General features: G+C 29.4%; 1 protein-coding gene across 1 annotated transcript; it reads left to right on the top strand.

Annotated features, from left to right (window-relative positions):
* Positions 1-1,723: 1,723 nt before the first annotated feature.
* LOC114177545 (calcium uniporter protein 3, mitochondrial-like) lies at positions 1,724-5,498 on the top strand. The gene is made up of 2 exons (XM_028062930.2): positions 1,724-2,304; positions 4,751-5,498. The coding sequence occupies exons 1-2, from the start codon at positions 1,795-1,797 to the stop codon at positions 5,234-5,236; spliced, it is 996 nt and encodes a 331-aa protein (XP_027918731.1). The 5' UTR covers positions 1,724-1,794; the 3' UTR covers positions 5,237-5,498.
* Positions 5,499-12,493: the final 6,995 nt, after the last annotated feature.

Genomic DNA, 12,493 nt, shown 5'->3' on the forward strand with positions numbered 1-12,493 from the left:
GAAGGTGAATTCTCCATCCAATAATTCTCTCTATGTTGAACACACGTGACAATAGTTTTGGCCATGCAAATCTCTCTTATTGCTTCTCACAACTTACACATTTTATAGTATAATGAATATATATTTTTCATTAGTAACTGATAGACCATTAGTATATTTATGAAGGAAGAATGAAACAAATAATTTTGTTTTGAAATGTTGCGAATGCAGTTGTTGGAAAATAGTTTATTGTTTTATTAGATCATAAATTAATAGGTGTAGTAAAAAATAAATAAACTATATAAAATATATAGAAAGGAAATACGTGTTTGAGTGTGTTAGTATACATGTATGTATGTATTGATAGTTGTAAAATTGATTTCCTAAATTTTGAAAATATAATTTAAATTAAAACGAATATGTCTTTTTGAAAAATACTAGAAATAAATTACAAATATTTTATTTTTTATTTATTCACAACATTTTATCTATTTAAAATCTGAATTCTTTCTATTATTTTTTATTTCTCGACTTGTCTATAAATTTTGTAAGATTTTCTAATAATACGGACTATATTTAGATTCCATTGAAATAATATAGTTTATAAGAAAAGCTTTAAAATGACAGTTTTCTTAAGTCCGAGTTTGTTTCAACTGTTTATACAAATTGAAAGATGTGGAAAGTGGATGTTTGTATCTTGATTTTTGCATAAATACAATATGCAATAATATTCGGTTATAAAAAAAAAACGAATAGATAAAAGAAATAAAATACAATATGAATGGAGTTTTTTTGTCGAATATGAAATGACATAATTAAGATACCAAAATTGAAAGGCACATAATAATGTGCCAAACAACACGATAAGATTTCAAATTCCTAAGATACACCCTCCTTCAATATGAGAGCGAATGAACACAATCATACTAAAAAAAATCACGTATTTTAGAAAAAAACTTAGATATTAATATTCAGCACAGAAGAGAAGATTTTGGGGTTTATGCAACTCTACAACTCAAAATATATGAAAATCACAATCGTGCAATGTAATTAATTAATAATTAATAATTAATAATAGTCCTCCATGCAGATGAAGAGCACACATTAAAGCTAATTAAAATGGGTTAAGCAAAGCGAAATCCATGGACAGATTGAATGAATGAAGTGGGGGAGATGAAAGAGATTTGCGTGAACGCAACACTTGATTCATTTCAATGTTAGCGTAACAGTGACTCCTGCTAATTGATCCTGGGTTTCTGCTCTTCACCCCTCTCATGCAAAGCATGCCTATTTGCCTATTTTAGCATTTAAGTAATCTCCATTATCTTTCTTATAATGAGATAACTATGCCTAATTTGTTTTTTAATTCCAAAAATAAAATAATGACTACACCTTAATTTGCACGCCCAGCCTGTCCAGGCTAACACTGAGTCAGCATCCCCACATAGCCACCACGAACCAACCCCTCAAGCGAAACCCCCTCTCGCTATAATCCTAACATAAAATAAATCTATTATTTACAAAATCACACGGCTCATAATCGCAATCGACCTAGTCTTCACACCTCATCCAAACACGTGTACACCACTCATCTTCATTTTCATTTTCAATTCAAAATATCGCGTCCATTTTCTCGCGAAATTTCTCATCAACGTTATCTCAATTAGTCATTTACAACATCCCATAATTCGTTCGCAAAATCTGATAAATCGAGCACTTCCGCTCTTATAGGGCACCTATAAATAAACTCCCCCAACACCTCTTTCACTTCAACCCATCTAAACCACACCATTCCTTTTTTCTCTCTATTCCATCATGGCGTTTAAGAAAACCCTAGCACAGCGCCTCCTCAACATCACCAAAATCTCCAATTACCGCATTTCCTCCGCCGCCGTTCGTTCTCCCAATCCGGCCAAACCTGACATTGCTCCGGATCCCGGAGATAGCGGGATCTTCCGCCGCTTTCTCCACAAGAGACCCGTCTTCTCGTCGGAGCTTCAACAGCCGGCTTCCGATTCCATCCTCCACCGCCTCCGGGAGATGGACATTGCACGGAGCCGGATCCGGTTGGACGGACTCACTCCACCGGAGAAACGGGAAGTGGAGGCCAAAGATGTGAAGAAGGTGCTCAGAGCCGTGCAAATAGAAACAGTGAAATCCAAGTTACGGAAAATCCCGGAGAGTTGCATAAGCTACTCGGAGTTCATGCGAATGTGCACGGAGGGTTGCTCCGATCCGGAGCAAGCGAGGAACATGGCGCAGATGCTGGACGATTCAGCCTCTGTTATCATCCTAGGCGATGTCGTTTTCCTCCGACCTGAACAGGTTAATTTCTTCTCCTTCTTTTTATTTTAATTTATGCTTTAATCTATTTTTGTTTGTTTGTTTTGCTCTGTTGGGTTGTGTTTTGATGTGTGGGCTGACACAGAGAGAGTGGTGGTGGAGATTATGAAATTAAGATCCCAGATAGGTTTCTGGCTTTCTATCTATCCGCGTATAGTTTTTTTTTTTTTTTTATTCAATGTTAGGGAGAGTTTGTGTTGAAAACGACCGAGGACTGATAAGGTTTTGTGGTGATTTGTGTTTTTCCACAGGAAATTGAAAGTTTGTTGTAATCAAACGTGTAAAGGATTCTACCTTTGAGATGGTAAATTTGGGGGCTTTTTAACGGACCCGCGAAAAGCCCTTCTGCTTTCATACCCTTCTTCCTCATCTTTTGGGAGAATTTTTCATTTTTTCTTACTGATACAGAGGACAGGGCTTTTGGTTTTCTATTTGAAAAATTCTAAATTTATGATTTGGATGCAAATTATTATAATCTGTATCCAAACTATGATTTGAAGATTCTCAAATGCATAACCAATGTAGCACCGTGACTGAAAGGGGGATTTACCTATTTATTTATCGGGATGCAATCCCATGGAATAGATGTTTTGGGAAACAACTTTTTGAAACTCATCAACAAAAATCAATTTTACTAAATTTTTTTATTAGTATTAGGATTTATAAAGATACAATTTCCATTATTATTAAATTTATACATTAGGTTGCCTTAGTTATAGTTTAAATTGTTTTCCAATCAATTTTGTAGATGGCCGGTTCATAAATTCGGCATGATCTATTAAGATCTATTTTTTATTTTTATGAAGTTCACTATTTTTTGGAAGAGATGACAGTGACAGACTGACAGGTTATTGTGCAGAGTGCAATAATTTCATTATTTAAGTAATTAAAAATTTGTCTCTTCGAAAAAAAAAAAAATATATATATATATATATAAAATAATTGTAGGAATTAAAATACAATAATAATTGCAGGGCAGCACAAAATTGCAATAATTGCTAATATTTGGTAGTAGGTTCTATAATTATTTTTTATATGTCTCCTAAAAATGATAATTATAAATTAGTCTTTTATATGAAAAGATAGATACTATTATAATTTCTTTTATATGAAAAGATAGATACTATTATAATTTCTTTTAAACATTGTGATGTTTGGTACTGAGATGTGTTTCATGTTATTAGCCTTAGTTTAAATTTGAAAAAAAAATGTTTTGAAAGTATTGTACAATTATTTTGAAAGTGTGGTTAAAACCCTTTGATTTAATTGTTAACTTTATATTATAAAATATTTTTTTAATAAATTTGTACCGTAAGGAGATAAGATTTTATATAACAAACAATCTTACTGTGGGATGAAAAAACTCTGCATCATGCTTTTGAGTATTATATATTGACATTTAGGGTCGGTGCATTTATGGGAAATGGGCCCTTTATTCGCGGTGCAAGTGGTGGGGCACCTATTTTCATAGTTGTTAGGAATTGGGATGTTTACAAAATGAATTATGCATCAAGAAAATATTACTATAACATAAAAATTAATTTTAGAATAGAAATAGTATGTATTAGGGTGTTAAGCATATGCTTTGTGTTAGAATATGCTTTGGGTTATTCTTTGTCTTTTATGTTAATAAATGGAGGGTGATTATGCAAAAGGACTTGTTTTCCCAGGCAAGGCAAGTGGGTAGGCAGTATTTTATGGAAATCTGAGATGTTGACAATATCAAACTTTCTCATCAGTAAAATAGTAAGATAATATAGAAGGTGATACTTTAAAATCATAAATAAAATTTATATTAAATGTTATTAGATAATCATGTTTTTGACAGGTAAAACATAACTTTGAAACTTTTATTATTATTTTTTTTCATTGTATTAACGCTTTGGATAATTAAGACTATACATCCTAAATTTGAGCCTAATAGTTTGGTACAAGTCAGATTCAATTTAATGACAATTCAAGCTGAAATTTATTTTTTAAGATATTATTAATCAACATGTAATATTCTTATGAAAACAAAAATATAGGATAAGAATAGAAATGTTTTATGATTGAATATTAAACATTAAACTTTAAAGCACCTTGGTAACGAATATATAATCCTAATTCTTTAGGAGACAAGGAATATGCCATTTTAATTTGTAGTTAAGTTCTCTCTTGAAACACTACAAATCAATTGAATATTGTCAGGTTCACATTCTTAAATGGTGTGACTCCTCTCAGTAGTCCTTCTAGACCTATTTTTATAGCATTATTTTGGGTCAAAACCTGTTTTCTACCCAGTTACTACTTTTGACTATTTTATTTACTTTTTTACTTTTATCATTTAAATTGTGATGTTATTGAATGAAATATGTATTTGATCCCATTGAAGTAGTGTAATATTAAAAAGAAATGAAATATCCAAACTCAGTAAAATTTGTTACAGGTAGCAAAAACCATTCAGACTATCCTTCCTATACCAGCAGGAGAGAAGATGAACGAGTCAGCAAGAAAAGAATTGGAAGGAATGGAGAAAATTAAAGAAGCAATTGACGAGAGAGCTAAGACTTTGGTTCGACGTGAACTGTGGGCTGGATTGGGATTCCTATTGGCACAAACATTAGGGTTCATGAGACTCACATTTTGGGAACTAACTTGGGATGTGATGGAACCAATATGCTTCTATGTTACTTCCATGTACTTCATGGCTGGTTACACATTCTTCCTCAGAACCTCCAAAGAGCCTTGCTTTGAAGGCTTCTACCAAAGCCGTTTCAGCAGCCAGCAGAAGCGCCTAATCAAACTTCACAGTTTTGACATTGCCAGGTACAATGAGCTCAAGGCTGCTTTACCATCGCCACCCTCCTCCGACGACCAGATTCATACATCATTTGTTATTCAACCTATTCAGCAATTTCACAAAAAATTGTAGTCACTACACAATTACTATCATCCCTTCCCTCATCCCTCCACCAAATTATGGGGAATCACTCTCCGCTTTTCTTCTCGTATTCGCTCCTTCTCAAAACAGAGACAAAACAAAAAGATCAAATATAAAAAAAAAAAAAAATGCTTTATGATAAAGATGACTTAGCATTAGGTGCGGCTTGGTGTACAATATATGCAGAGTGATTTTTTTAATTTTTCTTATTTTTTTCTCCTCTCTTATATAATATTATATAAATGTTTTTTTCTTTTTTCTCTTTTATATAATATATTGTTACACTATAATGTGTTACACATGAAAAAATAGAGGAAAACGTGCATGTCTTGCTCACCACTTTGTTGAACAAAACCGGGTTCAGAACTATGTAGTTATTCTATTAAGAAAATTACAGTTTGAGAAATAAGGTAGTATATCATGTGATTGATTAAATTAGTGTAAAATAGAAAATAAAGTTATTTTTAAAAATTGAGCAACCATACATTAACAATTTTTTTAATTGTATATAACAACATTTTATAATATTATTATATTATAATATATTTCATAAAAAATTGTAGAGTTAACAAATTATTTATTATTTTTTGCTTAAAATTATTAAAGTCAAGCTATCTTCTCATGTTACACTGAATTCACTTGGACATCAACTTTTTGTAACGAACAAGTAACCTGAAATAGTGTTCATTTTTTAAACAGAAAATATATCTGTTAATGCACATTTTCTCTTTTGGAACATAATATCATATAACATAAAAAATAAATTATAATAAATAATAAAAATATAATATATATTAAGGGTGAAACATATTTATTTTAGTTTATTACTACTGGACAATGATATAATGTTTGATGAGGTAAACAAAAGACATCCTGCAAGAACTTTTATAAAGTCACGTTATAATTTTATTAAACCTTCACCATGTATAATGTATAAGTTTAGAATCTGAAATTATTAATTAACATTTATTACTTAAATTTTATTATTTATTTATTTTAATATAAATTTTTAATCCTAAAAACTTATTTAAATTTTTGATATAAATATAAAAGTAAACTAACAGATCCAAGAATGTATTAGTTAAATAAGAAATACATAAATGTTAGACCTACAGAGAGAGTTTGCTATAACTTAAGATGTGAGACTTTAGCATGGAATCTACATAGCAGGTTATAAAACCTATGTTTCTTTACATTTATCTATTTAGTGTATACGTAGTGATAATAGTAGAGGTCCAAAAGTAAAATGTAATGTGCAAGATGATATTCTCAATGCCATAATTTATATTTTTTATACTATTCTTGAAATAAGGTTTGTTATGCTCAGAATTCATACATCGATTACAATCGCATGCAACCGCTCAACACATCTATTTGATGTGCACTTTGCGTATCGAGGATTTTTACACGCATATCGAGTATTTATTCAAAAATTGCATTGCGTAACTGGGGAAGGTATTTTCTCGACAGGACCTCTAATTGACTTCTCGAACTTTCCCAATAACTATTTATTGTAAGACAAAACACGCGGTCGATTCTCATAGCAGACGTGTCTCCACAACTTTAATAACTCTTTACGGTTCTTCCATCCCTTTCCATAGGAAACTATTATTGTTTTTTCTTTTTCTTTCCACACATTTACTATTTTATATAAAAGAGATTAAATTAATTAATAATTAATCTTTCTTAATTAAATATCATTAATATTATACTCTGTTTAAAAGTCATAAAATTATTAAAATATTTTTATAAAGATAAAATCTAAAATTTTAAAATAAATAATATTTTAAATATGATATTAAGTTTAAAAGTATTATCCTAATAAATTTAATATCAAATTATTAAATTTATTTTAATAATTCTACCAAAAACTCTATTAAGTACTGTAACTCGTCATCATTTTCTTTTCTAAATAACTCTACCAAAACCTTCTTATTTAATGCATTTGTTAAATTATTTTATTTTGAATTTATATTTAAAATAATAGATATTATCACAAAAATATCTAATATAATCAGATAAATATATACAAACTACATTTATTCTGACATACTTAAAAATTTTATTTCTATATTATTTTAATGTTTTAGTTTTAATTCAATATAACTTTTAGTTTATTTAGATTTATTTCAAATAGATTAAATTATTTTATAGTAATAGAAGAACTTGTTAAGAGATATATCTACACATACAAACAGATTGATTATTACACCGTTTATCTATTTTTTTTATATATATAGAAATTTCTCTTAAATTATATAAATTGTAAACGAAACTATTCTAGTCTATTAAAATTTCAAAACCACATAAAGGAAAATTATTTCACGACAACAAGTTGATCAATTTCTCATGAAATATCACGAGAAACTAAAGATATATGTGTAAAAGAAAAGCAATTTAAAATAAAATTTGCATTGCTACTAGGATAAGTAAAAGAAAAAAACGGTAACTAATTAATGTGTGAGACTACAATAAATGGATGAATATCATTCATTTTAATTTTGTAATTTAATATATAAATGTTAATAAAAAGGTGAAATTTATTTTATATTATATTTTATAATAAATATTTAAAATCAATAATTGTATTATAAATATATTGTCATCTTATATAAAATATGTTTTAAAAAATAAATTGTAATTATTAATACATAGTTATGTAATTATTAATACATACTTTATATATATATATATATATATATATATATATATATATATATATATATATATATATATATATATATATATATATATATAAAGTAGCACAACATAAGAAATCGAGTAAAGATGTCATGATTTTAATTTAAAACATTTTTATAGTTGAAATCCCATTAAAATGACACGAATTTAGTTAAAAGTATTAAGTTTAAATTGATATTGACACAAATTTTATTAAAATTGAGTTAAAATTGTGTTACCTTAGCAAAATTCCAACTTAAAATGCACTAATTTTAAAGTGTGCCACATTGATACCGTATTATTTAAAAATATTCTACATTAAAGTTGTGTTATTCTAGCTAGACTTTATTATAATAAAGTCATGTTAATGTATTTTAATTTGTCAATATTCAATAATATTTTAAAAAATTGTCCACTTTTATAACTTTCAAAGAAAATTATACTAGTTTAATATAATTTTATGTTTAAGAGTTAACTTATGAAATTAGTTTAATTAACTTATACAAGATTACAGGTTATTTTTCCTGATGCATTCCTCATAACATATATTATTAAAAGATTGAATAAATGGTAAATTTGAAAGTTGAAATGTAATGTCCCAAATTAATAGAATAATTCTAATAAATAAAACGTCGCATCTTTATAGTATAAAATAGATCATTACCAGAAAGTATATAAGAATTAATTTTCTAAACTTATCCATAATATACTGCAAGGAAGAATGAATAATAGTAAGGCACAAAACATTGGTCATAAGCTTAACTTAGACATGAAACAACTTAACTTGAGAGTGCTCACGGAGCAAAGAGTTGCAAAATAAAACGATATGACAAAAGTTGTTCAAAAGAGCATCAGTTACCATGCCTAAAAGAAGGCAGCAACATCACTACCATCCGAACGATTCTCAGGAATCTCCACATCTACTCACACTAAGGATTTTGTGATCATCACAAAAAGGAACACCACACAAGAAAACAAACACAAGCAAAAGGGTAAGCTAGAGATAAAATTTGATTTTTTAACATAACATTGAGCCAATAATATTATACAAACTTCAAATAGGCAAAACAGTAGGCATTAAAATATGTGATAGCAATCAAACAGGAGGACTCCATAACTCAATTGTCCGAACACATATAATAAGATCGGATGGATTCACTAGATGTTTGCACTTGTGGTGGCCTCTACTGCTCTGCAAAGCCATTGTCAATGGGTTTCACCCTACCACGCACAAGGTTAGCCTTCAACATCTAGGGTCATTATCCTGTCAAAAACTAGGGTCTTCCGCTACTCTCACCCCTTGAATCAGTCTGCTCTACGTGAGACTAACTGATTCTTTAGAGTTTCGGGATGCAATCCTTACTTAAATCCTTATCTAATTATATACGCTACAACGCCACCAACCATGGAATCTCACCAAGAATCTCATGGAATTACATCTATCTCACACCACATTCTTGTTTCTAACACCAGAACCACAATTTTATCTTAAGCATTATAATTTCAAGTCAATGTTCAACCAATCAATCAATCCATGATTCATTCCATACATAGTACAGCAAAGTCTCAGCCTCATTCAATCTTATAAACCATTCATGACATCATACTTCATGCATTTAAGGTAGATTGCTCAATCATGTAACCAAACAATCAAAACATGGGAGAGAACAGCGTGGGAGCACGTCCCTGCACCAGTCTCGCTCAAGCTAGAAGCGTTCGCCTAAGCGATATAAGCCTCTCGCTTAACCTAGGCATTCTCGCCTGAGCGAGAGCTCGAATAGTGAACACTACAGGTTTTTACGCGTTCTCGCTTAAGCGAAACCCTCTCGCCTGAGTGAGATGACCCATCGCTCAAAACAAAGGCTTGTTGCTTGAGCAACAACTTAAGCAGAAACCAGGGACGAGTTTCAGCTATTCTCGCCTAGGCGAGGGTCACCCGCTTGGGTGAAAACAACAGATTTCCTCTCCTTGCTCAGACATGCAACATCGAACAAACAGCCAGAAACATAAACAAATATTTTCACACATCAACAGCATCATGCAAGCATCAAGAGCATAAAACATACCAAAAACATACATGACTTAAAAGCATGAAACCCTAGCTTCCCTTACTTGGAAAAAAGAACCACAATGGAAGAGAGCCCTAATAGGAGCTCACCATAGTATGACCGCAGCTTAAGAAGCTGAAATAGATACAAGGGTACACGAAAGGAAGGTTATAAGGACGACCCCAAATCTAAACCAACACTATCATACAGAAAAGGGAGGAGGGAAAACATGAGGTTCAGGTGTTTAACTTTCTACTAGCTTCCAGGGATGTTTCACAGTTGCCCTAGCACAACTTCTGCTTTAGAAGATAGAGAAGGGATGTAAACTGTTTTAGAGAAAAAAACAGAATAAGAATGAGTAGGCTGAGTGAGAGTCCTGGAAACAACAGGTGCTTACTTGGGCTCTCTAATAAGGTCAGGCTCAAACCTTTAGTGCCAAAGTACAACTCAACTTTTTCCTATCTAATTTTTTTCTTTTATCCCATGCTGATTTGTGCTCTTCTTTCACTATGATAGTTTTTATTTTTAAAGAAAATAAGATTTAAACTTCAAAGAATCTCAGCCAAAAGTCCCAGGAGAAAACGTATAAACAACATGCACAAACATTTAAAAAAGAAACATAATCGAACACACCAGAGTTATCGACACTTAAACCATCTTTGATTAGCATCCTAGCCATATGGTCCCTGCAAGCAACCCCAGAGGTTCGTGTACAAGTAAATTAAACCTTTAATTTTACCTATAATGTATCTTTATATTCAAATTTTACAATTTTCAACGAAAAATATGTTTTCAACTTTCTTTTTTAGTTTTGAACTAAAATAAAATTTACCAACTATTTCCATTATTGTAATATTTACTAGATATTCCCATCCAACCAATGGCGGACTATAATAGGGGTAGGAGAGGCATGATTCTCCAAAAAATTTGATTTTTTTTAATTTATGTATTTAAAATTTTTAAAGTTTTTTAAATTATGTATGCTAAAAAAATTTGATTTTTTTTATAATTTATGCAATTAAAAATTTTGAAACTTTTTAAATTATGTATAGTATTTAAACTTTTTTAAATTATGTGTAGTGTATAAAAATCAAAGAAAATTAAATTAAATCTTTTTTATTTGATTTATAAATCATAATATTTAATATTAATCGATAATAAAATTTGAAATCAAATATAATAAAGCATAAAAAAATTATTAAGATATTTTTTATTTATTTTCTGAGTTTCACACATATTGTTCTCATCTTTTAAGTTTTTTTTTGTATTTTTAAAGAGAAAAATAATTGTTGTCTCTACTCTTATTTATCCCTTGTATATTCTCTTCTCTTCTTGATTACTTGATAGTGAAATATTAGTTTAATAGTTAAAATTATTTTTTATCTAACAAGCTTTTTGTATATTCATTTTTAAGAATATAGAAAAAAAAATATATTGTACTACATTTTTTTCATAATCGATTTTTAATTGTAGCTTAATTATCATGAATTTTTATTTTAGTATTTATTTCTCGATTTTATATTAGATTATGACAAATTATTCTTTAGTCTTAGTCTTTAAAAAAAGGTTTAATTATGCCTTTGTATTTTGGAATCAAAATCTCAAAATGGTACCCAAATTTTTAAAAGTCTCAAATTGGTCCCTTTTTTTGTTAAAACGTCTCAAGTTTGCCCTTTCTGTTAAGTCTGGCTAGACAGCGTTAAATGGGGTGCCACGTGTCAGTTCCTCAATTTTTTTTTTAATTTAATTTGATTTTTGATTTTTGATTTTTTTTTTAAATAAAAATTTTGCCATGTGTCAAGTTGTCGTCATGCCACGTGGCAGTGATAGAGTGATGTGGCAGTGACAATGGCACGTGTCAGTATTATGTCAGGTGTCATTTCCTTAGTCTCAATTTGGTCCTGTATTCTAATTTTTGTCTCAATTTAATCCCTATTTTTGTAAAAATAATTCAATTTCGTTCCTCTCCAAATTAAAACAAAAATTAATTTTATATAAATGTTATACAAATATTTTTATTAAATTTGATATTTTTATTCAAATTGATATTTTTATTATATATTTTTAACATAGCTAAGTTTATTTAAAATTGTGTTTCACATTCAACTTTACTTAAAATTATTTTCAAATTTTAAATTTATATGTTTTTTATTGTTACATGAACTAGTTAATTTATGAATTTTTTTCTATTAACATTATTTTCTATTAACAACTTTAAAACAATTTTAAGTAAAGTTCAATGTAAAATATTAATTAAATGAACTTAATTTGGTTAAAAATATTTACTTGAAATATCAATTTTGATGAAAATATTTGTGTACATTTATATAGAAATTTAATTTGATTTCAATTTGGAGAGGGACAAAATTGCTAATTTTTACAAAAATTAAGAATAAATTGAGACAAAAATTGAAATAAAAAAACCAAATTGAGACTAAGGGAATGACACTTGGCATAATACTGACACGTGTCACTGTCACTACCACATCACTCCGTCATTGCCACATGGCACGATGACAGC

This window comes from Vigna unguiculata, chromosome 3 (genome assembly GCF_037176805.1).
Source record: "Vigna unguiculata cultivar grain cowpea cultivar isolate G323 ecotype 2 chromosome 3, ASM3717680v1, whole genome shotgun sequence".
Classification (NCBI taxonomy): domain Eukaryota; kingdom Viridiplantae; phylum Streptophyta; class Magnoliopsida; order Fabales; family Fabaceae; genus Vigna; species Vigna unguiculata.

Excerpts from the sequence above, each read along its gene's own strand:
- LOC114177545 (XM_028062930.2), top strand. The coding sequence starts at position 1,795 with ATGGCGTTTAAGAAAACCCTAGCACAGCGCCTCCTCAACATCACCAAA. Across the intron at positions 2,305-4,750 it reads TTTTCCTCCGACCTGAACAG|GTAGCAAAAACCATTCAGAC; the intron begins GTTAATTTCTTC and ends AATTTGTTACAG.